The sequence below is a fragment of the Motacilla alba genome, chromosome 5 (assembly GCF_015832195.1).
Source record: "Motacilla alba alba isolate MOTALB_02 chromosome 5, Motacilla_alba_V1.0_pri, whole genome shotgun sequence".
NCBI classification, from domain to species: domain Eukaryota; kingdom Metazoa; phylum Chordata; class Aves; order Passeriformes; family Motacillidae; genus Motacilla; species Motacilla alba.
The window spans coordinates 6712006-6739518 of NC_052020.1; the positions used below are offsets into that span (position 1 = coordinate 6712006).

At 41.4% G+C, this 27513-nt stretch overlaps 1 protein-coding gene and 1 long non-coding RNA gene across 2 annotated transcripts; both read left to right on the top strand.

The window, feature by feature from the left end:
* The first annotated feature begins 7392 nt into the window (after window positions 1-7392).
* LOC119701634 lies at window positions 7393-17266 on the top strand. The gene is made up of 3 exons (XR_005257109.1): window positions 7393-7480; window positions 14668-14740; window positions 16283-17266. It is a non-coding gene; the product is annotated as an uncharacterized LOC119701634 (long non-coding RNA).
* Window positions 17267-22929: 5663 nt separating this feature from the next.
* Window positions 22930-27141, top strand: SMIM38 (small integral membrane protein 38). Its single transcript, XM_038139737.1, has 2 exons — window positions 22930-23127; window positions 24940-27141. The coding sequence occupies exon 2, from the start codon at window positions 25506-25508 to the stop codon at window positions 25635-25637; it is 132 nt and encodes a 43-aa protein (XP_037995665.1). The 5' UTR covers window positions 22930-23127; window positions 24940-25505; the 3' UTR covers window positions 25638-27141.
* The last annotated feature ends 372 nt before the right edge of the window (window positions 27142-27513 follow it).

Genomic DNA, 27513 nt, shown 5'->3' on the forward strand with positions numbered 1-27513 from the left:
GGGAGCTTGGAACGAGGTGATTTTTAAGGTGCCTTCCAACCCAAACTATTCTAGGATTCTATGATAAACACAGATTGGCAATATTCCTACAGCCTAACCTCAAGAGCTTTGCCACTGAGAAAATGAAGTACATGATTGCTGTAAAATTATCAGTAAAAAAATATTTAGATGCTAAACACGTTCAGAATCAATTTTTTAATGTTTTTGTGGATGTTTTCCTGATTATTTTGAAATATTTCTCTATCCAATTATGGTCTTTCATAGGAAAATTTTTGCAACTTGAATGCTCTTCTAATTGTATTCAGGTAGCTCAATGAAAAGGGTAATTGTGAACAGGTAAAATTTACTCCTTAGTACCCTGAAAAGATACATGAACAACACTCAAAAATAAGATTTCCACCTTGGTTTAATATTTCAGAGATGCATAGAATAAATCTAATTCCATTTCATGCTACAGAAATTGTTTAAAATACATATTTTTCAAAAGAACTGGTGATTTAGGTTCTATAATGTTTGGCATGTTTGTTATGTGTGTTCTGGGGTTCCTTTTGCAAAGATGGAAAAATATGATTGATATCACTCTGGAGAGCATTTACCTAGGGCAAAGGTAAGGTTTTAGGTAGGTAGGTAGGTTTACTTACCTCTTTCTATTCTCAATTTCTTACAGGAGTGCCTGGAGGCTGGTTAAGATCCAGCCTGTGGTGTGTGTGTACACAGAACAGTAACTAATCCCTGTCATAAAGAAACTTTAACCTAAATAGGCAGCATGAGGAGAGGGGCACAGAGAGAAGATGAAATAAAATAACCTTAACTCCAGTGTTTTGTTTTCCTGTTGAGATAAGGTATGTTCTGGGGGAGACTAAGAGGATTGGTGGAGGAAAGGAGCTGGCTGAACCTTGACAGAAGATAAAGGATGTTGGAAGGAAGCTGAGGTAAAAGACTGAGAAAGGAGGGGAGAAAGGTGGCTCTAAATTGGACGCACAGGGATGAGTCAGAGCCTCTGGATGAGCCCTGACTCAGGAATTATTTCCTTCCTGTTGAGAAGCACAGGGTGTTTTACACATATATTTATGTGTACTCAAGAGCATACATCTGCATGGGCTTCACTTGTGGTTTCTCAGGAGGAATACCTGTTGGAATATTTAGCAACATTCTTATCGCTAGGGTTTGATGCAAAGGTTACAAAGCCTCTTCAGGTTTTCTCTGTTGCACGGAGCATAGAAACAGCTCTGGATTCTGAGATCTCCAAATCCTTTTGAAAGCTGTAAGCATTTTGTGTCTCTTTTCAGACACGAGCTATTTCCTACACAAGGTTCGCCGCTCAGAAATTAATTTGAGGTGTGCGAGGATTGTTGTTTTCAGTATATCAAGTGTTATCATCTAACCCCAAAATTTTGATTAATCTCCTCCTCATTCATTGATGGGGAAAAAGAACAGGAAAGTTGGGAGCTGCCTTGATTTTTAAAACCAGAGCACACAGAGGCCTGTTCTCTTTGCAGTAGCATCTCTGCTGAAGTGCTCAGAAAAAAGCAAAGGGTGAAACACTAGATATCTTTTCTTCCTGCAGCTTGGAGATGGGTTTGAAGAAGGTTTTTTTGTTTTTTTCATTTAGCCAGGAAAGCTGATTGTAGTTAATAATGCTACCTCTAATGTTTCATTGTAATCTTATTTTAAGGAAATGTTTGGGCATTAAGCATTTTTCCCACAGCAATGAAACAATGCACCTTTCCCTGCCAAAGATCACATTCACTTATATCCTCTTCATTTCTGTAGCTGGAAGGTGAAGCTTGGAATTTTTCCAGTGGCCTGGCTGCCAATTTGCCATCACTGATCATTATCAGGAGCCGTTTGGCTGAGGTGTCTCAGGTACAGCAAAGCATGTTCCTGCTGTGTGTGATGTGTTTATTACCCAGGTCAGGTCTTGGGGTCCTGCTTGTTCTGGTTTTTGGAAGGCTTTTTCACTCCATACCTGGCTGTACTTTGCTAAGAGGTGGCTCCTATGAAATAATTAGGTCCTAGTGCAATGATTGGTTAGGGGGGTGTGTGTGATGAAGCACAAAGAGTTTGCTGGCACCCACACCATAAGCAGATCTAATTCCATCCCTTGGCACCTGGTGGAAGTTCAGCTGTTGAATTCAATGAGAAGGCGTGCCTGCCCAGTGCTCTTCTGACTTAATATTCAGTTCTGTGCCCCCAAAATGTTGCAATGTCTGTTAAGAAAGTGATGAGATTGTGTCATTCACATAGATTTGGTATAATCCTCAGTTAAGTAGGAATAAAAAAAAAAAAAGGGAGGGAGGTGAGGGTGGAAGAAAGAAAAGCCTATCAGCAGCTATAACTTCAGTTGCAAAGAAATCAGATTTTTGTCATGTGAAGGTACCTGACAGTATTTACTGCTTTAGGGTTTACCAGGAAGTGACACTGCAAGAGCTCATCACATCTTGATAGTACACAAAATGCTGTAAATGCTTTGCATGCTGATTTATTTCTAAACCCAAAATTTCATCCCGAGTGGGATTTACTTTTTTTTTTTTTCTGTGACAGCTAAGCACTTAGACTCGGCATCATGCCTTTCATCAGTGCCTTGTTTTAGCAGTGTAGCTATTAAGCTGAGATACAGGAACAGAAGGAGCTTTAAAAATTCAAGTGATTTTAGTTCTTTGTGATCCATCTAGTGATGCTTGTTGCATGCATTCTGAGTTTTTCAATTCTGTTTTATTAGCATTACATATAACATATGAGAAATTGTGTAAAGATCATTTTTATTGAAGGGAAAATAAAAACTGGACATTCTTCTGTTAGTCTAAGGTTTTATAACAGCTTGTTTATTCAAAGTATGAATTCAGAGACAGATTTGTCTTGTACTTTAACAATAGCCTTAGAATACTGCTAATAAATGCTGGAGAACTTGTCAATGCTCAAAAAAGCTTGAAGATATTTGAATTATATTCCAGATTTGGCCTTCACACTGATGGAGTTTGGGCTAAAATGTATGTTCTAGGTGGCTGATCAGTTAGTATTGGGTGCCAAACAGCTCTTCTTAGTGTTTATAGTTGTCTGTGCTCCTTTAACATTTTCATAATCTATTAATCATTATTAACCCTTTATAAACCATTTATAAACATACCCTGAATAAAAAAGTGTGACCATTCAGGATTTTTTTCTCAAGTTTAATATTAAAGGCAAGTCCAAGGTCAAGATGGGCACAGGGAGGCTTTAGGGAGCTGGTGTAGTTTATATTTTGGCCAGTCAGCTGAGGAACCACGTGGAACTAAAATTAGTAAAGTGTGGGCAGTGAAGAAAGTTCACACGGTGTAATATGCTGTGGGCAGTATTAATGTTGATTTACCCAATCTGTTAATGCCATGGTCTGTCTAGACCTTTGGAACATTCCTCAGCTCCTTATTTAATGTAGGAGGAATCATTTCTGAAATTAGCATATAAATTGTCCAGAGTCAGCAGCCCTTTAAAGCAGTGTTCTACCCTTGTGTCATGGCACAGTAACTGTTCTGAAAAAAATAAGTTTCCCAGTCAGGCATGTTCTCATGAAGAAGCTCTTGACTTTATATTGCATGCTGAAAAAAATGCATAAATCTGAGAAAGCTCATTAAGTTTAAAATGGGGAAATGGTCGGGATTTGATTTGGGTAAGCTGTATTTGTTTAGTCACATTAACAGGGGGAAGTGGATTATGATAAGGAAACACCTGGCAAGGTCTGTCCATCTAGCTTTACGTGTATGTAGTTGAAACTGGAGGCTTTTCTAAATTTGACATCAATTTTTTTTTATTCCTTTCCTTTGTCGCCCACGTGACTCGTATACAAACCATGCTGTAGGGTGCACTCATCCCAGGGTTCACTCTGGCTGGCACTCGTGTGAGAACAAGTCTGCTCCTGGTACCTGGCACTGGGATGCTGCCAAAATAAGTTGCCAGGAACCTGATGGAGGCAGAGCCTCCTCCCTGGCTCTTGTTCTTTTGTTGCATCTTCTGAAATCCTGCACTTGCTCCTTTCCACTTTAGTTGCCAAGAGTAACGTGCAGCACTGCCTTCTAGGTTATAATTTTCAAGGGAAGATAATAAAACATGCATTCAGCCTGGGAAATCCCGCAGGAGCTGGGAACTTGCTTTTTTAGAAAGAGTAGGTGTAGCCAGAAATGAAAAATAAAATTTCAATATGATGTGGAAGGTTTATTTGGCATGAATCGGAGATGATCACACTGAGCAGTGAAGCCAATAAAATCTTTGTACTAGGAAATCATGTGTTCTGAACATGCCATGCACTTTACAGAAGAACTATTCCAGGAATGTTGCTTGAGAGTTTTATATGTTTATTTGGTACTTATTTTTCGTCTCCCTTGCTCCAAAAGCCAGGTGCTTTAATCACAATGAAATTCACTGCCCAGGTCAGGGAGAAAAAAAAAAAAAAGAAAAATAATGCAATTACAGCTAGTCCTAAAAATGATCTAAAATAACATTTTTATATGCAACTGAATAATAATTTTAAGCTGGAGTATTTCCTTACCTCCCCAGGGTTAACTAGTGAATTTCTTACTGAAAATGCCTTATTAAAAAGCTTTTTTCCATTCCAGAAAAGTATGGCTTGTGGTCAGGAAAGCCTCCAAGATGCTGGATCTTAAATTTGTCATGGTCCCAGTGTCCATCCTGTATGTTGCCCTAGTATTCTGAAGAAAACTTGTATCAGAGGAGAGGGGGAGAGAAGTTTTTTTCCTGGCTGAATCGTGAAGAACTGTTCAAGAAGGTTAAAAAAGCCCAACAAAACAACAGAAATCAGCTCCCTCAAAACAATTTAAAAAAAAATATTTTAAAAAAGCAAAACTCGTGTGGGTAAACACAGGAGTACTGAGAGATACATCCTACGTGCAGCCAGCAGGGTTTGTGTTCTGTGCTAGAACAGCGAGGCCTTGGCTGGTGTCTGTGGGCCCTGAGCTTGACACAAACCAAAAATCACAGTCCAAGGTGACAGGCAGAGGGCATGGCTTGAGGGGGAACACGGGGGTCGTGGCCTGTGTGTGGGTGTTCCAGCTGGGGTGGGATGGGCACGCAGAGCCTTCCCTCCGGAGCGAGCGATAGCAGCTATTTTGTGGTGCGAGCTTAGCAACCCAAGGCTTGCGTGTGTTTCACAGCCTTCAGGGTGTCTGACCCAAAGATAACTGTGCTCAAAGGTGTCAGAATGTACCAGAAGAACCAGTGCAGGCTTAGGGGGGTAGTGCTTTGGGAGAGGCAGGGATTTGGGGAGGTGCTCTGCAACGTCTCAACGCACTTCTCTGCTGTAGCTCCCGGGAGCTGCCTCTGCCAAGCTCGGGGTGGTAGCTGTGCTTTTGACAGGTACCCCTGAGGGACCAGACTTGGGACTATTTCAATAAGTTTGTGCCCAAGTCAGCCCCAGTTCTGTGACACAAAAACATGGTCTTTGTTGGGCACAGTGTCACATTCTTACGGTCTGCATTTGTTTGAATGGTCCCCAGAGGAAAAAAAGGGTTTTGAGTTTTCTTATCTGTGCTCCTCTGATATTTTGTAGTTTGTGGTAAAGGATGAATGCTTGTTTTTATGTTTTCCCCTAAAAATATTTCTGCTTCAGTGGCACTTTAAATGTTTGAAGGGTTTCCCCCTCCCTTGTTACTCAATTTAATTGGAATTATGGTGCCTATCAAAAAGTATTACTGCAAGGTGACCTGGAAATAATAATTTCCTTTCATCTATACCAAACATTTGTAGATCATTAAAACGTCACAAATAAAAAGAGTCTTAGTCACAAAGAAATGGTTTTATATGAGCACAGTAAAATATGAGATTTCATTATATACAAAAGGGCTATGTTTTGTATTCCTTGTTCACAGAGGAAACCTCCAACACATGTGGAATGCATGGCAGGATGTAGGACCCTCTAAGGGCTGTATACAGATATGTGAAGGGAAAGAGGAGGGGGAGAGAGGGGGAAAAAAAAAAAAAAAGACACAACAAAAAAAAAGAAGGCACAGTGGTTCTGAGGAAACGACCCCTCTCAGTAAAAAATGGAGCATGTGCTCTGGGTCCGCGGGAGGATTTGTGCAGGGATCTCACTCTGCATGTGCGCGCATTCCTCCGAATCAGACAGGTGTTAAAGTGAAATGGTGCCCAGGGGACGCAGCACCCTCCCGTGCTATCAGCAGCCCAAGCACATGACGGATCCAAAGGCAGCCAAGCACAACTGCTGAGGGCTTTGCCAAGGGGTTTAGATGCCAAATGCTGACAGAGTATCCTTGCCAGCTTGGCACCTTTAGGCCATGTGGCTGCTGCTGGCATGGAGTTGTCCCTGTAATGTGCTGGGAAGAATGGAACCAGAAACTGTCTTAATAGTTCTGTGTGAATGAAGCTCTCTTATTGTTGTGAATATAAAATATTAATTACCTTACAAATGTGTTTGAGTGGCTGTACATGACTTTGGCACCTGGCCAGACTGGCAGTGGTGAAATCAGAGGATTGCCTCCTGCCAGCCAAATTTATTTATCCCCCTGCCCCTCCCCAGCATCACACTGGAAATAAGAGGGGAACTATTTGAAAACAGTTGACGTCTGGGGGAAGATGTTCATTGGCTCCTGGGATTTGGATCAGTCCCTGAGCTGGTGCCTGAAGAGTGGATTTAACCCATGCTGTAATCTTCTGGCACCTGTTGCAGTTTTTGGCAGTGGCACAGGACAGCTTTGCTTGCACTGAGACTGAAGTAGCGAACATATGCCTAATGCCCATCCCAGAAAGAACAACTTAGCGCCCTTAATGCCTTTCCTATTGTTTTCTTTTCCACTTTCTCTTCTCTTATTCATCAAGCTGCTGTTAATAGTTATCATTACATGCAGGCTAGCACCCACCAGCATCTTCAAACAAATCAAGGATAAAGCAAGGGGCAAACAGGAGCAGGAAGTGTTCTGTCTTATCAGAATCCAGCTACTTTCTGCATTTGATTTTCAGTTGTTTGTCTGGCTGTGAATCTTTAAGAAGCATGGTAAATCAGGGACTCCAGGAAAAATTATACATAATGCCAGTGTCTGAGATGTAATCAGAAGAAGAGTATTTGGTTTTCTAAACATGTTAATTAAAATAACCAAGTATGTGTCCTCAGGAAGAGAATTCAGAGGACCCATGAAAGGAAGTCTCTGCCTCCATGTCTCTGTACTGATTGTACATCTGTAAATGGCTGCCATCCAGCAAGGCTCTTAAGTGCATGCTTAGCTCCTAGCACAGCTTAGCTTCAGCAATGTTGCTAGCTTTGGCATGTTTGGGACATTCACATGCCTGGTGAGAGGCACATGCTCGTGTGCCCTTCTGGATAACTAATTCTTCCTTGTGTCCTACAGGCATGTGGCCAGGAGCGTGGGTCCGGTGTCCAGTTCCCATAGGAGGTATTGAAGATGGCAGTAGGGTTGCACTTCATCTGCAGCTCCAGGGTTTTTATCCTCCTCTTGGACATCACTGGAATACAGAGGTACAGAGTGCTGAAAAATGGTCTGAAGCCTACCAGCAACATGTGTAACTTTACCTTGCCTGGTGCCGGTGCAGAATTTAATGGTGTTTGTTTAAAGTGACTCCATAAAAAAGCTGTGGCAAAGACTGAGAGCACAGAGGAAAAACGTCACACTCAGATATCAGACAGTTAATTAAAATCCACACTGCTGCATCTCAGTTGTGGTTGTTTGTACAGAGGGATAGCTCGAGGGGTGCGCGTGTTAAAATTTATCACTGTGTTTGGTGCCTTGTGAAAAGTCAGTCTTGAGAGCTGGGGTGATTGATTAGGTTTGAAGAGAAAGTCCTTGTACACTTACGGTGGTTCTCGGAATTACAACATGGCTTGTTTATCTAGGGAGCCAACAGAAGACCTTGGGCTTCTTATCTACCCACAGTTAAACACTGCTAAAGGCTCTTGAGTTATAATAAATGCAGATGATTTAATTAAATATGATCTAACCACTCACTGAGTACCTCTGAGTACATCTCATTAAGTATCTCTGTCAAAATACCGGATTTAGGGGAAAAAATATAAAGGGACAGGAAAAATTCCATCAGTAACAAACAACTGTACCTATTAAGTGCAACTCATACAGTAAAGTCCAAGCAAGCAAACTCAGTGAAATATTCTTGTGTGTGCAGTTCATAGTCCACTCAGATATTTTCCAGACTATCATCTGCATCAGAAATTTGCTGGACAAATAACTCTGATTCTCTCCAGTAGCTTCTTGGTATGCCCGAGGTGGAATTCCAGAAGAGGAATAGCTGGCAAGTTGTGTTTTGTTTTTACCTTCACCAAAGCCTGTTTGAATTACAGGGATCATAGTGCATCTCTGGTCGTTGGAACCTGCACTCATTTATTTTAAGAAAGTTAATTTCTTGGGGATCAAAAAAAAACCCAGATGGGGAGAAGCTATCCTGTTGTGGGAAAGTTCTTATCTGCTTCATTGCAATAATTGAAAATGGCTTTTTAAATAGTCTAAAGAAGTTCACTTATGAATAAGACCCAAATTTCTTGGGGGAAAGAAAGAAAAAAAAAAAAAGCAAATATGAGAAATATTTTACAATATCTTTGTCCAGCTTTTTGCCCCTGGAGGAGGAAGTGAGATATTGAGAAAGCAGCACATGTGACAGATGCTGCTCAAGATGCTCAGCACATTACTTAAAGATGCCCTGTGACCATCATGTTGCGAGTACTAAAAGAATGTGGCTGGGATGGAGCAGTCCACATTTACTGAAACCACATCTGCAGCCTCGCCACTCTCACGTGATGGCCAACAAATTCCTGCCAGCTCCTGGAGTATTCCTAAACACATCTGGGCAGTGCAAAGCAGCACTGGGCTGGGGAGCCCTATGGTTACCTCCAAGTGAGCTGGCATGTCTGTAGCAGTTTGCCACACAGGGACAGCGGCGTCGGTGCCAGAAACAGTAAAGCTCTGTTACTGCCATACATAGTTAATTAGCTCGGGTGTCACAGCAAACAAACACGGCTATATTGCTCCTGGTTCTGCAGCAAAGTTAATTGAGACTGGCTTGGGGATCTTTGCCCCAATGTGTGGTGCAGACATACCCAGGAATGCACTCCTATTGTTGACTGAATACTGTATTTTCACATAAATGTGGCAGGAATATAATTGCAGGGTGGAAAGAGAAGGCCAGTATACATTCACTTCACTTTAGAAACCAAATTAAACCTTTGACTTAACTCACTTCTATACCAGCTCCCTGCAGGCATTTCTACAGGCTTCGTTAGAGCCAACCTAGAGGCCATGGAAAAGGTCTCACAAAAGACTAGCCAGGAAGCCAGTCACAGACCCAGATCCTGCTGCTACAGAACACAATCTGCCTCTTGGCACCTCGGGCTTGCAGCTGCCAGGCACTCTCCTTATGTGGTCACTGGTGTTGGCTCGGAGGCTGGGGCAGATAGATGAGGAGGGCTGAAGGGGAAACACATTCATCACTGCCAGCAGCGAGTGGAGGCAGTGCCAAGTCACTATGTAACCAGGCACATGTGCCAATTTGCTCAGTAATTGGATTGCTATTTGAAAAATTAAAGTGGTGTCTAGAAAATTCTAACCTCTGCATTTATGAAGTATGAAGTTTGCGACTGAGAGGCTGAACAGGAAGAGTGGAGGGGATCAAGCAGAGGTGTTTAGGGAGAGCAAATGTAGGAAGTAATTTGATTACTTTCCAAAGTGTTACAACAGCTTCAGAAGCAGCCTGTCTGTACCAGAGAGACAAAAGAGCAAGACACAGTGCAGTGGAAAGCTGTGACATTATGGACAAGCCGTAACCCATTGCTGACTATGGAAAATCAGTGAGGACTTGTCAGCTGAAAGCGATTTTTATAAAGAAAGCATCATTGGAAGGCAAGGCTTGATACACTTCTGTAACTAATTTTTCCTTAAAAAGAAAAAAGTTCTTAAAGGGGATTATTTTATATTTTCAGGGTTTTCTCAGAGTCTGTGAATTGTTGCTTCTGTCTACTCGATACATTGCTCTCAAATATATTTGGTGAACAAATACCATTAATCATAAATTATACTGAATTATCCAGCTACAGGGAGAATTTGTGATTCAGAAATATACCTCTGCCATGAATTATTTCTGCTCTCATTGCACTCAAATTCAGACTTTGCTTTGACTCCAGCAGAAGCACAATTACATCCAAAAATATAGTTACACAAGTAGTCCTTCAGGCATTTCAGTATTCTTTTTAGTTGAGCTCACTGGCCACCCTTATTTAGCTGAAAACTTCGAGCATATGGGGACGACGGATTATAAATTGTTCCTAAGATAATATTTGCAGTTTAAAGTATAGTCCAGTTGCTAGTAGGTGTATAAAAGTGGTGCCTGTGTTCTTCATCACTGTTAAGCGGAAACTCAAGCTGGAAGCTCTGTATTTAAAATAATAAAAAAGTAAAAATCTATGGACTCATACTGAGGAAGAGCTATTTGGAACCTCTGTGAAATGTCTGATTATTTCTCATGCACTCAGACCTGGTACAATGAGGTTAACACATGTCAAAGCAAAGGCTAAGGAAATTTTGAGTCACATTTCTGCCCCTAGATGGAGTATTCTGCACACTGGGTTGGTTTTTTTATATATATATTGGGAGAATGGAGCTGTGTTAGAAGACTTGAAATGCCTCTTGTTCTGAATTCCCTTTACAGTGTATCAAGTGCTGCCCGTGGGGACTAGACTAACTGGGTCCCAGAGACCATTTAGAAGAGAAAAATCAAAATAAGGTTTGTTTGTATAATTGATTGAACACTATAAAGGCCACTGCACTTTCTTAGCGTCTCCTATTTGTTGATGATAGATATGTGTGTTAAAATGCAAGAAGCCTCTGCTTTACAAAGTGTCACTAATTACTATGAAACATCTGATATTTGCAGCTTGCAGTGCTGGATGTTTCTGTGATTTTCATGGTATTGCCTTCTATGAGAATGCTGTGAATGCCATGGTAACCTTAGCTGCTTGTAAAACATTTTAATAGTGACCACTGTAATATAGTGGTTGTGTGCAAACAGCATGCACCACTGCTTCGGAGGTGTTTGGAACACTTTGTTTTGGTCACAATTGGAGCAAAATGTTGCCAGACTTCAAGAACTGAATCCTGAACTTGCCAAAGAGGGAGCTGAAAGTAAGGTCTCCTGCTCTGCAGCTCCTGTCTTTGATCATCTCTGGAGTTTCATTGATACATTCCTGCCCAGCACTCACATGCTTAGTGAACCATGGCTCCAGAAAGCTCAGAGTTGCTTGGGAAAAGCACTTGGCTGCAGGCACTGGATTTGAAGGGGGTGGGTGTCAGATTAGAAGCCATCTTTTGAAAAACCTCGCTTGTTTTGTGCGTATGAGTGAGAATTCAGCTGCAGGCTCCTAGCTCAGGTATGTTCTCATTTGGGCTTCTGGTTTAGCCCCCTCTTAACAGGAGGGACCAGCTGTAAAGTTTGTCCCTGGGAGCTGAATTCCTGCAGAATCCAGGATTTTCGTTTGGACCTTTTTAGATATGATGTAAATGCCAGCAGCTTCCTAACAACTGTTCTCGAAGCTCAGAGCAGAATTTAGAGTAGACCCTTGTGAGTTAGGGAATTGCACAAGATATCCCTTCTCAGAAGGGAAAGAAAAGGCCCAACAAAACCTAAGCCATCTGACTGGAGTCCTGAGAAATGCTTTCCAGCTTTCAAAGAAAGAAAGGGTCTTAATTCAGATTTGCCAGAATCGTCTAATTAGTCCCTTTAATGCCATGCACCTTATAGTCTGTGCCACCGGATTCGTCCTATAAATGAGACGATGGGCTAATTCATCTTGGCAGCAGTAAACAGACCTTGCGATTGTCCTCCTTACAAACACCGGCCTGATTTTAGGAAAACGCTTTGACCAAGCCTGTGTCCCTGCTCCCTCCCCCGCGACGCCCCCTCTTTCTCTGAGTGCTGCCTGTGCTTCTTGCCCTCCTTCTTCCCCAGCACCCCAGCCCAGCCCGTCTCACACACAGTGACATACCTCACACATTTGCCACTGCTAACAACAACCTGTCAACTCTTTCTTTGCACCGTGCTAGGCGCCTTTTGTTTCTGCAGCCCAGCAAGCCTTGCAGCTGTTGTCCAAGGCCTGCTCCGACAGCCTGTGATCAGTCAGCTGCAAAATCCTCCCTGAACAACTCGGTATTCACAGCTCTAATCGGGCCAGCGGACTGTTTCCTCCTCTCTCGCAGTAAATCTTTATCACTTGCGCTCTGCTCGTCAGTTCATGGCGCCAGCTCTTTGGGCTGGCTGCTCGATCCCTTTCCCATACTCTGCTGGCCTGTGTGCTCTGAATGCTAACTCCAGCCTTGTTTAGACTCGGGGCTGCCTCAGTGCTGCAATCCACATGTTGGGAAGGTCCGAATTCCAGCTCCCCCCGCCTCTCGGTTTTTAAGCTGGGTGTGCATTAGGTTTGTATCGCTCCAAAGGTGAAGCTATCAAGGGCTCCCTCCCTCTTTCCCCTCCCTCGGCCCGTTTCATACTTTGTCCATATAAGTTAGTTGTGTGATTATCTCTCTGTTTCCTCCCAGCAGACTGTCGTGCTTCTGTTTAAGAGCTGTCTTTGGGGAGGAGATGAGGGTGAGCTGCCCAGCCTGGGGAAGCTGCTGATGGCAAGGGAAAGCCTGGGGGAACTGGCACAAACCTTAATTTGATCGCATGCCCAGGGCTATTAACCCTCCTCCTAATGGTCCCCCCACAGAGGAGTCGGAAACACGTTTTCCCCCATCCTGTTCCTTACTTGATGCCATCACAGTCTTTTAAAAGATTTACATCAAAGATGTTGAATTGTGAAGCAGATTTCTCGGAAAAAAGAGGATCTGAGTTTGCTTCCTTAGTATCCTCAGCTGAGCTGAGGAAAGTCCTTGGAGAGTTTAGGGTGGAGGTTTCTGTCAATGTGGAGTTCCTGAGGATTTATTCTGGTGGAGCTGAAAGCACAGCTTTATCTGTGCCTGCTGCCTCTTAGGATACAGCGTGTAAACTCCTTCCACCTCCTTTGGGAAAACATTGTGGGTTTTATTTCCCTGTATTTGGACCTGGGATTGTAGTTGATAGTCTAGTTAAACCTCAGTTAAACAGCACATTTTGCAAGGAGACTCAGCTAGCTCTTAGGTAAAGCTTGCTGGAGACCATTTTTGAAAAATATAAATTATTCAGGAGGGTTATTTCAGTTTATAAGGAACCTGGGAAACTTTTGTCTGAGCACTTGCATGAGGGACAAAAACTGATGGGTTTTAATCTTCTGTCTGAAACTGAGTCCATCTTTGGCACTGGAAAACCCATTTCTCTTTCTTCATCAGTTTTCCCCACCTTTAAGTCTTTGTTTTAGCTGCTCTAGGTGTGTGCATGTGCACGTGTAAGCGGGACTGAAAATTAACCAAATACAGGAAATTATTCAAGAATACAACATGAACTGGCTTTAAAAATGTTGTTTCTCTTAGCTTTACGAGGCAGCTGTAAAATAGAAGCCCCTTGGAAAATCTGGGTTCATTTCTATTCAGACTTTCCACACCTCAGTTTCTCATCAGTACAGTATTTGCTTGGTCAAAGATAAGCCCGTGTTTATGGGATTCTTACAGTTTTGGCATTGGTGTTTAGTTTGAGTCTGTAGAGAGATGCCATCCTTGTAGGGCTCTTTTGGCTCCCACTGATGCTTCCAGGTGGGACATGTTTTTTCTCTGTGTAAACAGACAGACCTGTAAACACCCTTTAGGCTTCATTTGGGGAAATGGCTCAGATTTTGCTGGTATTTGCTATCAAAGTGACCTTCTCAACGTGTTCTTTGGTGAAACTGAATGTGTGTGAACGGGATCTGAATATTGGCTCTTTTTCTGTGGGCTGTCCCCAAGGGCAGCAGTAAAAATCTTCAATAGTATGGAGTGTCCTACAAACAAGTTGATTGTACCAGTTCATAGAATGGAATCATAAAGTAGTTTGCAAGGGACTTTAAAAGCCTTTTTTTTTTTTTTCTGTCAAATAGGAAGCTACTGGACATATTTATTTTGTGATATGATTGACTCCTATTTTGTGAAACGCTGGTGCTTCACCATGCTTGGGGAGGGTGGGATGGGCAACCCACCTGCTGTCCCCTGCACAAAAAGCAGTTGATTTTAAATTGTTCCGAAAGAACTTGATATCCTTTAAACATCCTTGTATGTCCTAAATTTTTATTTATTTGTTTACTTTTCAGAAAACCCATTTGTAGCTAGAGTTTACATGTTGCCTGATAAGGTGGAAGGAAATATTTTGGCTTTAAACTACAATGAAAGATTCTGGGAGTCTGAATTGAAAGTGACTGGAACGTGGAGAGAAGACTTTCTCAAAATTATTATTTTTTTTTAATGAAAGCAACTCAAAACACAAAATACAAACAGCATTTTGAGTCTCTTCATGCCGAGGCAAGCAAGGATGCTCACAGCTTGTCTCAAGTTTCCATTGTAGGTTGCCATTGTCCTCATGTCCTGGTTCTCCTCACCTGCTGATGTTTGCACCCTGAAGTGAGGGGTTATTTTGAAGGATGCAGCTAGTGCTCACCTTGGTATGCTTGTAATTCTGTGGTGGTTGGTGATGTGGGCTTAGAATGGTTAATTGGGAAATGTCTGGAAGTTGTGACGTGAGGTTTTTATCTGTTCTTTTCCTCAGAGCTTTGTAGCATAGGGGAAGGCTCACAGGAGGCAAATATTCCTAATGGGGGAAAGTATTGCTGTTTTGGGAGGTAAGTTCAATCCTCATTTTTATCCAGACCACAATGAAGGCTCTGTACCTTTTTCTTTTGGGTGGCTGCTAGAAGAGGGCTCGTTCATGGGTCTGGGATAAACAGGAATTTGAGAACAGCTTGTCTGTTCCCAGCTCCAGATTGAAACTGGACTGGACTCCCTTTTCCTAATGCATCTGGATGCATATACTGGAGCAGGATATTTTATTGCTCTGCTTCTTTATTTCTAAGGAGCAATGTCAACTTTTTTTTCCGAGCTCCTCCCATATCCGTCTTCTAAGAAAATCTCATATGCCAACAACTTTCTGTTTGATTTTTTTACAGAGCTGTTGATAGTATGCTTGCACAGTAATTCCATTTGAAAATAGTATTTTAGACTAGGAATTTTCTTGTCTGATTTGCCTCAGACTTTCCAGAAAAATTCTACCTTGATGTAAAGTTTTCACCTGTAGAAGGTCAAGGAAATCTGTTTAGCTTTTGCTTTGTGAGGGAGGGATTCTGCCAAAAGTGAGTTTCTGATGAAAGACCAGTGTAAGCATGGATAGTCTGCTTCCTTCATTACTAGGTAATATTAATGTATAATCAGTCTCATCAAGAAAAAATATGATTGAATGGATTTTATATTCGTTATAAAAATGATTTTTTTGTTTCTTCTTTGGCTACTCAGGGTAAAATATTTACAACTAACCTATCATGTTTAATTTTGTGAGTTGCTTTTAGTGTGCACATTTCCTGTATATCTTGAACAAAACCATGCAAAAGATGAGCAGGGAATAAGGGAAAAAAATATAAATGGATCCATGTGACTGCCTCTACTACAGATATTTTTTTCCTCCCCTTACTTGAGAAGTTAAGAGGAAATGCAGGGCCATGCAGTGTTTGTTAAAGCTGATGGAATATCTTTGTCCCTCTGGGTATCTCTTTAATCAATGTTTCTTTATACCATTAGGTCATCTCCTCTTTTTTCATGGCTTTTTTTTTTAATTCTGAAGAAGCCTTGTTTTGTACATTTCCGTACATCTTGACGTTTATTCTAAGAATTATGGCCTGATCACTTCCTCTCTTTTCCTCAAAATTTCTGTCGTTTTATCTATTTTAAGTGCCAGAGCACAAAGATAACCCCATCATAGTTCTCTCATTTTCCCCAGCAGTTCCCCCCCCACTGTCCCTCCCTGCAATGAAAAAATGAAAGGTCTCATGGTCTAACAGATTTTCTTTATGCTTATTTTGGCTTACTTGCAACCCAAATACATCATCACGCTATAAGACGGCTCTCTAAGGCTCTTGGATCAATTAAAGGTAGCCCTATTCATTGCCAGTACAAACCTTTGCCTATTAACTCTTTCAAAGGGCATTTGTCATCACAAAAAGCTGTGGATGCTGTCTGGGTACATTGATTTAAAAAAGGTATTGTTTTAAGGCTGCTGAATATCTTAATTAGTTGTAATCAGAGGGGAGCTTGTGTCTGTAAAGTGATACAGTTACCTTTCACCTACTTGCTTTATTTTCTGAGGTTTTTCTTTTTTTTTTTTTAAATCTCAGATGTACCTCAAGCATGCTGTTTTCAGGGTACAAGAGGAGTGCACTTGCTGATCAAGCTGTAACTTATGGCATTGTTTTGTAAAGCTAAATATTTAGTGTGGCAATCCAGAATGCATCTCCTTGGCCTGCGATCAGCCAAGAGGGCGTCAGTGGAGAAGCACTGCTCCTTGCCAGCAGCCATCCTCCTTCTCTTCCCTCAGAAATCCTGGGTCTGTATCCTGGAAATGCAGAAATCCACCCCAAATCTTCAAGCACTTGCCCGTGGGCTCAGCTCAAGCCCACAAATCGTCCATTAATGCGGAGTGTACGCAGACAGCCCTGTTTGGCAGGTCAAGGTAGAACAAGGTAACATTTTTTAGACCAGTAGTTCATTTGTCACAATTGTCTCAAATGACTTGAAACAATTTATTGATGTGCTCTAAATCTCTGGGGAAATGTCCTTTTCTGCTGTTCCCCGAATCAAAACTTTTCTTGCAGTAGTTATTCATTAAAATTTGGTTTTTATTCAAGGAGACCCTTTTGAAAATTAAAATCAATTGAAATTGATATTCATGTAAAGTTTTCTTTGTGCTTATTGTTTTCTTGGTTTATTTTTGTGAGCAAACAGCATAGTTTATATTTAATTTAAAATATTTTGTGCAAATCAAACATTTTTTAATGTGCATTTAATGGAGGCATTGAGATACAGACAGAACCTTTCTGGTCTCGTGGCTTGGTGGTACAGCAATGGCTTTTATCATCTGACCCTCACTCTCTGGAGGTGCAATTCCAGGGAACAGGATTTGGGAATATATTCTTTTCTTTCCATATTTATGCAAATATCTTCTTACAGGGAGGAGGAAACACTTGACAAAAAAATAAATGTAAGTCACACTTGATAAAACACATGCTTTTGTGCTTTAATAAAATACTAGATATAGTGGTGATAATAAAGATAGCATTTAATTTGTTTCGTTGTGGGAAGGGGAGGGGATGCAACTGGTGTCTTACAGGGACTCCCCCTTTTCTAGGACAAAAATTCTTTAGAAAATACCTGGTATACCAACCATGGATAGGAAATGGCTTTGGTCATTTGGAAAGCAGGACAGTGCCATGGCTGGGAACCACCAGGCAAATGAATCCCCAACACTCACACTCAGCTGGTGGTTTGCTTGATGAATTTTGTTATAGAAATGCCTGCATGCACAGATTCTCAGGGAAATATGGCAGAGTCATGTAAATGCAAGTGGTATTGTCCTCAGTCTCTTATTTTCCAGTGAATAAGTGTACTGGACAATGTGTGGCTTGAAGTGAGAATATGTTTATGGTTCACCTAATTTTCTCAGAATCCAAGACGGTGCATGTATTTCTATCACAGGAAGATATTTCTCTATGTGTCTAGATCCTGCATGAAGTATTTCTTTTGAGTATTTTATCTCACTTTTAAAATTTTATTGTTACAAAAATGCTTCAAAAATTTAGTTCTGTCTCCAAACTGCTGTACAGTAAGAGCCTAATATAATCTCCATTTCACAGATGAGGAAAACCAGCCTGAAAAAGATTAAAGTTCCAATTCAAGGAGAGGCAGAAGCTTAAGCACATCTTTTAATGTTCCTGTGAGTTTGGCACAAGCTATTATGAAGAGTTTCTCTGGGATGCTGTCAGAGGTGAAAACACAAATGCTCTGAGTTGCAGACAGTACCTCAGCCACAGTATTGCAAATTTTCCTTGTTATACTTGACGAAAAACATGATGCAATGGGATTGTCACAGAGGAGAGAGATTTATTTTTGTAGTTAGTTATTCAGTATATATACTATGGTATTGAACCTCATTTTAGCATGGAGGTCAGTGAAGTTCTAACCTTTTCCTTCAGCTTTGTAGATTTTCACAGACGTGTGTAGCATCTTTTCTTTGGTCAGGTGCCTCAGAAGTAAAGTCAGAGAAAAAAATCTGCACATTTCTCCCGTAGCTATGATAAGCATGTGTATTTATATAGAATGGCATTGTGCTCTCTGTAACATTTTTAGGTGTCTGTACAAGTAGGAGATTTATGAAGTGTAACTCATTTTTCCCTCTCCACACTGTTCCAGTGGAAGAGCTCAGACTGCGATGAGAAAAAGTAGTACACATTATTAAGAATTCTGATAAAGTAGGCTGAATAAATTTGTTTTCTTTGTGAGCCTTAATCCTGTGTTTTATTGGCTTCTTGGATATGGCTAATTTATCTGGAATTCCATTCTGTTCCTGACAGCATTCCTGATTAGCAGTTTGATCACCCGGAGCAAAGTTACATACCAGCTTTCAACTCTTGTAATCTAGCAGTGTAATTTTTTCAAATGGACTCTTTTCTTTCCTTCTTTGCCCCAGCTCCCCTTCTTTTTGTGTGCAAAGAGACTTTAAAAGTAAGCAGGATAACCTGTTAGTAGAATGAAAAACTTCTTCAAAACACAATGTAGTTTGCTGAAAGCCCGACTTTCATTTTTGAATAGAAAAAAATGAGGTTTGGAGCAGTGTCAGTGCAGCGTGTGAAATGTTTGCCTTCCAACACTTATAAAGGGTAACAGTTCTTTTCAATAACTGCATTTTATGAGTGGGGGTGATATAATCTTCAAGTCGTTTCCACCGTCTGTAGTTCGCCAAAGCACATTTTGCTTATGGTTAGTTTTAGAAAGTCTGAATTTTCCTTTGGTTGTTAAGTTTGCCACATGGTGCACCTTGTAGGAAAATGGCAGCTTGTGGAGGCCCAGGGGCCTACCGCTGGAACTGTAACCTCAGGGCAAAGGTGACCAAGCTCAAAGAGAGACGCCCCTCTGAATGCAACGGCCTCGCCCATGGGCATTTGCAGGCTCATGTTGATGCTGCAGGTTTTGTTGGTATCACCCAGTTCAACTTATACGTTTTTTCCCTTATATGCACCCCCCTAGAATGTTCTCCCCTCTCTTGTTGTTGCTGTTCATTTGTTGCTGTTTGTTTCTGGTCCCCGGGCAGTCCCCAGGGGCCCCCTAAGCTGTGTGTTCGCTGGTAGCAGCAGGCAGGCAAGGAGACTCCACACAGCTTCCGAGGTGCTGATTAGATGAGGGTTTATTGGGGGTCCCACCCCCGTGAGCAGCATGGTTTCCGAGGGAGAAGGAGGGAAGGGGGAGGGAGAAAGAGGGGAGAACCTAGGGAGAAAAGGGCCGAGAGAGAACCTGGTCTGCCTTGCACAGCTTAACAGGGAGATTCGAAGTGTGCGCGTAATAAGACTCGGGCCAATGGGATTACAGACACATGATACTGCAGGGGAGGATCACAGCCTTGGAATAAACCGTACATTTTCACATTTTCGAGGGGTGAGACAGAGCATGCCATTTAACTAAAATGCAACACCACATCTTGTCCCCTATTGGTCCTGGCTTACCGTATCGCTCCACCCCTTTTCCCCTCCCATATAAAACCCTGTGTCCTCAGCCCCATTTTGTCTCTGTCCCTGGACCCTCTTCACTCCAAAACAGCGTTTGGAGTGCCACACAAAGACCCATCTCTCGCCTCGCTTGTCAGCAGTTGAAGCAAGCTGGGCTCTGGGAGTGCAGGTCGCTCACGGAGGCTGGCTGCGGACACGCCACAACAGCAGCTGTGTCATTGTTTGCTTCTATCTGTATTGGCTCGTGCAGTCAAAAGAAAGGATGACCAGGGCACCTAAATTTAATTGTAAACCAGAGGCAGGTTTGGGTCTGAGGTCTTTTTGGTACGGCTCAGGCAGAGCATAATCCAGGTGATCTGGTCTGCCAAAGACATGGAGTTGCAGATGAGAGGGAAGCGCGTTTTCCATCCTGTGACATTTCTGAAAGTCCCCATCTGGTTTTTGCACAGTGAAAAGGAAACAAGGATCTTAAGTGAAGGGAGGCTTGGGAATAGCCCAGAGACAGGTGACCACAGCACTCGTCAAAAGGCTCGAACTGTGGTTTTATGCATGAGTGCCTTGACTGCATAATGTTTGAAGACTGTGATCTGTCTGGTTTGTACTGATCTTGAATTGTAGGGCTTTGGAAAGCAGCTCTTGGCAAATACTTTGTCGAAACTGAAGCATGTTATGCCAGTTTTCTGTGTTTGAAAAGCTGGCATTTTGTTGAAACAGTGTTTTGTCAAAAATAGTACTCATTAAATTCTCTGCTGTATTGATGTGAATTCTATTAATTCAGGGGGGGAAAAAATCTACTGATGGAAGTTGAACACCAGAAAAGGCTGGTTTAGGGCTAGATCATTGTGCCTGGTCAGATTTGATGATAATGCCTTAATTTCCTCAGCAAAAAAAAAAAAACCTTGAGGTTCTTTCTACCCCAAAAATTAGGGATCTAGCTGAGTGTGAAAATTTTGCAAATTATGTATGGTCTCTCTGATCACTAAGGAGATTATAATTACTTGATAACATGCTACTCTGGACTTTATAATGTAAATTTAAATATGTATCCCTGTTTTTTTTTCTGTTGAGTCACAAAGTACTTTTGTGTTTTTATATTTGTTCACAATTAGGTGGACATTTTGGGCATTGCTAATCGTTTAATTGATTGGTGCCATTAGGTATCATGGCCTGTATGTGAACTGTTCTGCTACTGCTGGGTCATGTTCTGATCACATTCCTAGTAAGAAATTCCCATAAATGAAAGGGAACCAAGATATCTCCTCTGACCATTGCCTCCTCCAGCAGCACATGGAGGGGGTCATGGAATGACAGCAGAGGTCTCACCAAGTCTTTTTGGAAATACAGATGTCTTTGTGTAATCTCTTTTAAGACTGATTTATAAGGTTTTGTTTAATTTCTTTCTAGTCCTATCCCTTCACTTTTATTGCTGTTTCCTGCAATTTGTGCTCTTTTGTTGCATTTAAATTTCACTTTTGACACCTTTGAGGATGAGCTGGGGTTTTACTAACGCGTCTGGTTTTATGGAGGCTGAAGTTAGTCTTAAGGGGTGAAATATGTAATAAATGAAGTATCTTCTGTCTGTCCTTGTTGTTCTTGATCATGGAAATGGGCATACTGAGCTGATTACAGTGGGAGGAGTGTGTTTGCTGGGGATTTTCCAGGAGAAAACCCGTGGGGCAGGTGTTGACTTTGCTTTGACTCAATGCAGGATTTAATGATCTTGATATGTGCACGTTATCACAACTTAGGTGGAGCAATAATTGACTCTGAATGTCAGATTTTGTCCTCTAAAGCGGTGACGTCTTGATCTGACTCTTTTGAAGTGGTATTTTGTTTTCAGTGTGATGTAGAATGCTTGCTCAGGACATTTCACATATGTAACCTGGAGCAAGGTGCCTTTTTGACTCTGATAACTGTAGAAGGAACGTGATTCTGACAGATAAGTGCTGGTCTTGAATTTTTCCTTTTTTTTTTTTTCAACAAAGAACTCAGAACTTCTTATTAGCCTTGCCAACACCTGCAACTCTGCTGCTCCCTTTGGTAGATATCCTGACTTTTGAATGTGTGGAAAATGCAGTAAGTCAAATATCCTACTTTTTAATTCTAATTTACATATATTTTGGGATATAGTTCAAACTGGTGATAACAGTGAATGTTTTAGGATTATTGTTGTATTGTCTGCTTTGCCACTTGTAAGTTTAGTTGATATTTTAAAATTTTGGGAGTGTAGTGATATTTTAGGAGATTGCTTTATAAGGGAATTGGAAAATGAGATGTGAAATCTGTTGCCTTACATTTTAAAAGTGAACAGGACTGCGTAATACGTACTTTTTTCTCCCCTAAACTACCTTTGAGTGGGCATTTACCAGGACAATTAATTATGTTATAATTTAAAAGCAAAATATGAAATTTGTCTTGGAAATAGTTACACGTTAGAGGATTTTAATAAATATTTATAGCAGAATAGGGTAGTAATATTGGTTGTGTGATGAAAACACAATGTTAGTAATAAAATATCACCTGTCAGAAATATTGTTTTATCATGTCATTGTTCCCTAGAGAGATGACTGGTTGAAAAATGATTTTAATAAAATAAACTTTGAACAGAGAGGATGCTTTTATGGGTGATACAGCACACATTCTTTAAAAAAGGCACATCATTAAAAATGGTGCCAGACATTAGGAACATCTGTTGTGTGAAAAAGTAAATTTGGGATAATCAAAATAATAATGCTCAATGTATAGGCTTTACATAGTGCTTCTCCTCACTTGTTCTCAAAATACTTTGCAAAGAGGGGAAGAACAACTACCCATGTTAAACTGCATTTTCTAAAATCCAGCCACACCAGTTTTCACCTGGCATCTAAATTTGCCTTGCTCATGCTGTGCCATTAATTTTCCGTGGGAGGAAATCTGTCCCAAGGAGTGAAATCCAAGCAGGAAAGCATGTCCTTCCATTCTGGGCAGCATTCCTGTGTGTGTGAATAAAAGCGGGGTGCCAAGCTGACAGCCGTGGCATGTGGAGCCAGGGAGCTGCCATTGCCCAGGCAGCTGGCATGGAAGCTACCCCAGCTTCTGTCAGCCTGTCCTGGGCACATCCCGGTGCCAGGCGCCAGGGATGTACCGCCTCTGTTCCGGCTTTGACACCTCGCAGGGACCGCCGGAGCTGAGAGCCGCTTGTGAGCCCAGGCAGGAGGAGGCACCTGTTCCCTTGGCACTGCCATGAACCCCCGGTTCATCCCTGCCCTTAAGTAGCCACCAGGCTCCTCAGTGCTAGCAGAGTGAGCTGGACCTGGTGGCCGAGGCATGGGATGTGCTGGATTACAACTAATGCTGGAATCGGTGGTTTTCAGCAACGCTGCTGCACCACGCTGGAGGAAGAGGGTTGTCCCAAAAGATGCACTTTCCTTGGAGCCATCCAGATGGGCTGGTACAAAGATACTGCTTCTGTAAAAAAAGTTCAGGTATCGTCGCCTCAACCACTAATTGATTGTACAGCTACCAAATGAGCCAGTTCCCAAGTGAGGGAATACTGTGGAGCCCCTGTCTTGCAGGGGTTGTGTTGCAGCAGATAGAGCCACTAAACAGTTTGTCAAACTGTTTTTCCTGCTGAAATCCCTTTCAGATGAGATGATGATTTCCTTTCTTCTCATCTGTGTGGGTGTAGGTCTCTTAAAAGAAAAGAGCAGGTTAGAGAAACAGCTGTCAGGAATGATGTAGTTGATTTTGCTTTAGGGCAAGCTGGTAGACCTTTTGGGCCCCTTTTATCCTTTTTCCTGTAGCTGTAGGTGACCCTAGTAACACATACATGTGTATTTATTTGTTCTCTCCAGCCTGATGCATTTTTTCAGCAAAGTCTTTGCTAGTTGAAAGGAGCAGTCCCTTTAAACTCAGCAGCTTTTGGAATCTGTAGGTATAAAAAGACATTGTTTGGTGTGCCTCCTCAAAGATTCCTCCTTAATCCTGATTTTGTGTACTCATCCCTTGGTTGAGCCTTCCTGTCCAGAGGAATTTGAGTTGATTCCCATTCCTTCATAAATGCATGCAGGGTAATATGTCAGACTTTCTTGCCTTTTAAGCAATCTGATCAGTTCTGACACTTTCCACCTCCATTAAGGAATCCATGTGGTAGTTGAGAACACCCGTTAGTGTGAACCAACTCCTGAAACCTTTGAAAGTATTTGCTTTGCTCTACCATTTGACTGTTTACAAAGACCTGGGCTTTGCTTCTGATACACATTCAATAAAAGGGAACAGAGTATTTAATGTAATTTTTTTAATTGCAGTGTAAATGGGGTTCTGTTGTCTGTGTAGTAGGCAACATGTTGACTTTCATGAGGTTACTCCAATCAAGGACAAATTTGACCAGAAAGTGATACTTTGAGGGGATACTGACAGTCAGTATTTTGCTATGACATTTGGTGTAATGCAGAATTTTTAAAAATCAAGGAAGCAGCTCTGACACGGGGCTATTGCTTGAACCATATCCAAGTCATTTCACTTACTGCCAATCCTTCCCAGTTTTGCCTTCATAACTCCACATGTCCAGGCCCAGGCAAGGAATTGCTTAAACATCAATAAAAGTTCCTTGTTTTCTTCTGAAGTGGGAGTCCTGGAGTTTGTGCTAGTTCTAATGAGGACTTGGCATCTCCAAGGATATTACTGTATCCTGTAATCTCAAGGTATTACTGTACCCTGAATTTAAGGGAAAAAGAATGTAGAATTCCCAGAGCCTTATGTCTCTGAATCAGGCTTTAATTTCTTTTTAGACAGAAAGTGCTGTTTCTGGGGAAAGGAACTTGCTAGTTAGTAAGTCTGAAAAGATCTTAACAGTTCCAGCAATTACTCATTTCATCAATCCATCTATATTTAAAGTGAGCTAAACCGAGTTCTTTCCTATAGTGTCTACTTCAAATAATGCTGCTTTACATTTGGAGAGCCAAATAAGGAAACAGAGCATAATCTTACAGGAGTTTCGTTCCCTTTCAGTTTGCACGGCTCAGACTTGCTGTAACAAGAGCAGTTCTTTCTATGAAACCTTTTTAACACATTCGACTAAACAAACTATCTCCTAAAGAAAGTAGGAGCATTTTTTTTTTTGTGTTTGTGTGCGTGGGTGCTTTGCTCCAGCCTTGGCTGTTGAGGACATTTCTGCATTTGTCGACGTACTAAATGAGCGATGCATTTTGGACAGCTTCTGTGTTCTGATTTGTTTTCTTGTGCTTTTTTGTGTCCCCCTCTTCCCCCTCCCCTCCTTCTCCTTTTCATTTGTCTAGGGGAAAAAAAAAAAGCTCCTCCAGTGTTGTTTCCTGCAAAGACCATTCTTAAGAGCTCGTTGGACAGCGCAGGACTCTTGAAGTGATAGCTAATTGGTGAAAGAAAGGCCCTGATTGTCTTGAGGGAGCTGGAAAGTGCTGCGTGTGCTGCTGAAAGGGACTAGGGAGAAGGTGCCTGGTTTCGCTGAGCAGCTGCTGCTGGAGATGTTTGGAGATTACATCAGCATTGGAAAAGAGGGGCCAAAAAAAAAAAAAAAGTCCAACTTCACAGAGACGGAGTTTATGGAGGTTTTTTTCTCCCTTCCAAAGGTCTTCTGACAATACTGTCATTGTCAATATAAGAGTTGTTAATTCTTTATGAATAGCACATGGGGCCTCTTGACTAAATAGTACGTTACATGTCCCAAATCTGTCAGCTGGACTCTTCTCTCACATGCTAGTGAGATCACTTTGATTGGAATGTTAGAGGAATTGCTGGGCTGGCCATGCAGAACTGAATACTGCATTATATAATTAGATCTCCCAGAGTATTTTTTTTCACATTACCTCTTTATGCTAGCTTAAATATGGAATCAGTCCTTTTGATGGTTTTACTGGTTGTAATTATATTAATACGATTCATTTTGTGGTCCTGTCTTAGTGCTTATATAGATTATAAACTGTCCCAAAGGTTTCCTGGCACAAAAAAAGAGGACTAAGAGACTTCAAAAGGCTCGTTCAGGTTTGAATTGACAATGGGGAGAGCTGGGTAAGGTAAATGGAGCTAGAGCAGCTTTTACCTTGGGATCTGATGAGAGAGAAATGACCTCTTGAGACTGCAGCTGAGTGAAGATACTTCAGAAAGCCTTATGCTGACAGAGGGGAAGGAATGACAACTGATTGAGTCAAATGACTTCCTATCCAACTTGGGCATGAATTTGCTGTTGGGAACAGACTTGTGGACTTCTGCCAATTAAATGGTGTGGACAGGCTGGAAGGAACCCTCTTGCTGGGCAGTCCAAGAGTGCTCAGTGTCCACATGCCACACTGTGGGCTGGCAGGAGCAGATTTTTACCTGGCTGGTTGATCTGTTACCAAATTCCTCATGGCTCTTCCCAGCCAGTTAGATCTGAAACTGACTGAAGGATTTTGGCTGATCACAACCTGTCAAATATCCACATTTCTTAGCAAGTGATGTATATGTGTACCAGTACAAGGTGGATACCGCTGGAATAATCTGTTCCATGGAAGACAGATTTGTGTCTCAGAGGATGTCTGATGGACTCTGGCTGTGCTTCAGCACCAGCAACGGGTGGGGTGACAACACGAGTGAGTTTTGATACCAAAGCCCTGCAAGTGACCTTCATGTCTAGCCTGAAATAAGCACCCTACAAGGACACTGAAGGATTTGACTACTTGCCCAAGGACAATGTGACTTCGGATTTCGTGGTTTAACTTACGTGGCAAAAGGAAGCAAATTTTTTCAAATGAACTGTCTTCTTTAAAAACAGGTGTTGTATCAAGTCAAACAACCTAAATCTTACTGCAACTCAGTGTAATACTGTCATTAAGAATTGAATTTTTCTACAGTAAAGATAGGAAATTCATATTAACTTGCCCAAGAAGTGCACTATCCTTGGCCTAGTCACTCTTTAATTTTTTTTAAATCCTTTTTTTGTTTCATCATTTTCTATCTCATGTGAAAGGGAAGGTTACCACTTCATATACTTATTTTTAAATCTCTCAGTAGCTCACATGATGATATCAGAGTTCATCTAGATAAAAGCCTACAGTATTCTCATACAGAGTTTCTGGCCCATTCTTGACTCACATACTCCTAAAGGCTTGTCATTAGTAACTGCTCATCAGCCCTTGCAATTTTGTCTTTTAGAGCCTCCTAAAAATCAGACATGAGAGCTGGTATGTGCTTAGGCAGTGAAGCAGGGTAAATGTCAGGTCAATTGATTTCAGCATCAGATTTTATTTATGGTGGATGACCAATCTACAAAACAGCCTGTAATGCTTGAAGGTGCATGTCATGGGCTTGAAATCCTGCCAGACAACAATAAATTATATGTAAATGTAACTAAGCCCTTGTCTGTTTCTCTGATTCTTAATTTTAATGATAGTTCTGTCCATTTTTTGTTTCTCCAACACCACCAAACCACAAAAGGAAAGTGGGATGTTGTCTACTTGATGTGCCGACATACCTTTTATAATGAGTAACTGGAAAAATAGTGACAGTGATCCATTTTCCTTCTTTCAGTTAATCATCGCTGTTCTGAGCTGTTGTGCACAAAACAAAGCTTGTGGAGAAATTGATAAAAAATAAAAATATAAAAATAAGATAGTGCCTTTAAGAAATAAATCTAATTCTTTATTTCAGTCCTATGGAAATTGCATTTGACAGTGTACTGTTTGTATTAATTGTTTAAAAGTGTGGATGTGAGAAGCCATACAGGTGAAGTCGTGGTTTACTGCCTTTAACGTTTGGGGATATTGGAACTGACACCTGTGTGGAATTCACAACTTTCATTTTTTTATCCCTGCAGGGCAGCATTTCAAGTTTTCCCTATAAATCAGAGCTTGTGGTCT

Coding starts and splice junctions, on each gene's coding strand:
- SMIM38 (XM_038139737.1), top strand. CDS start 25,506: ATGGAATCAGTCCTTTTGATGGTTTTACTGGTTGTAATTATATTAATA.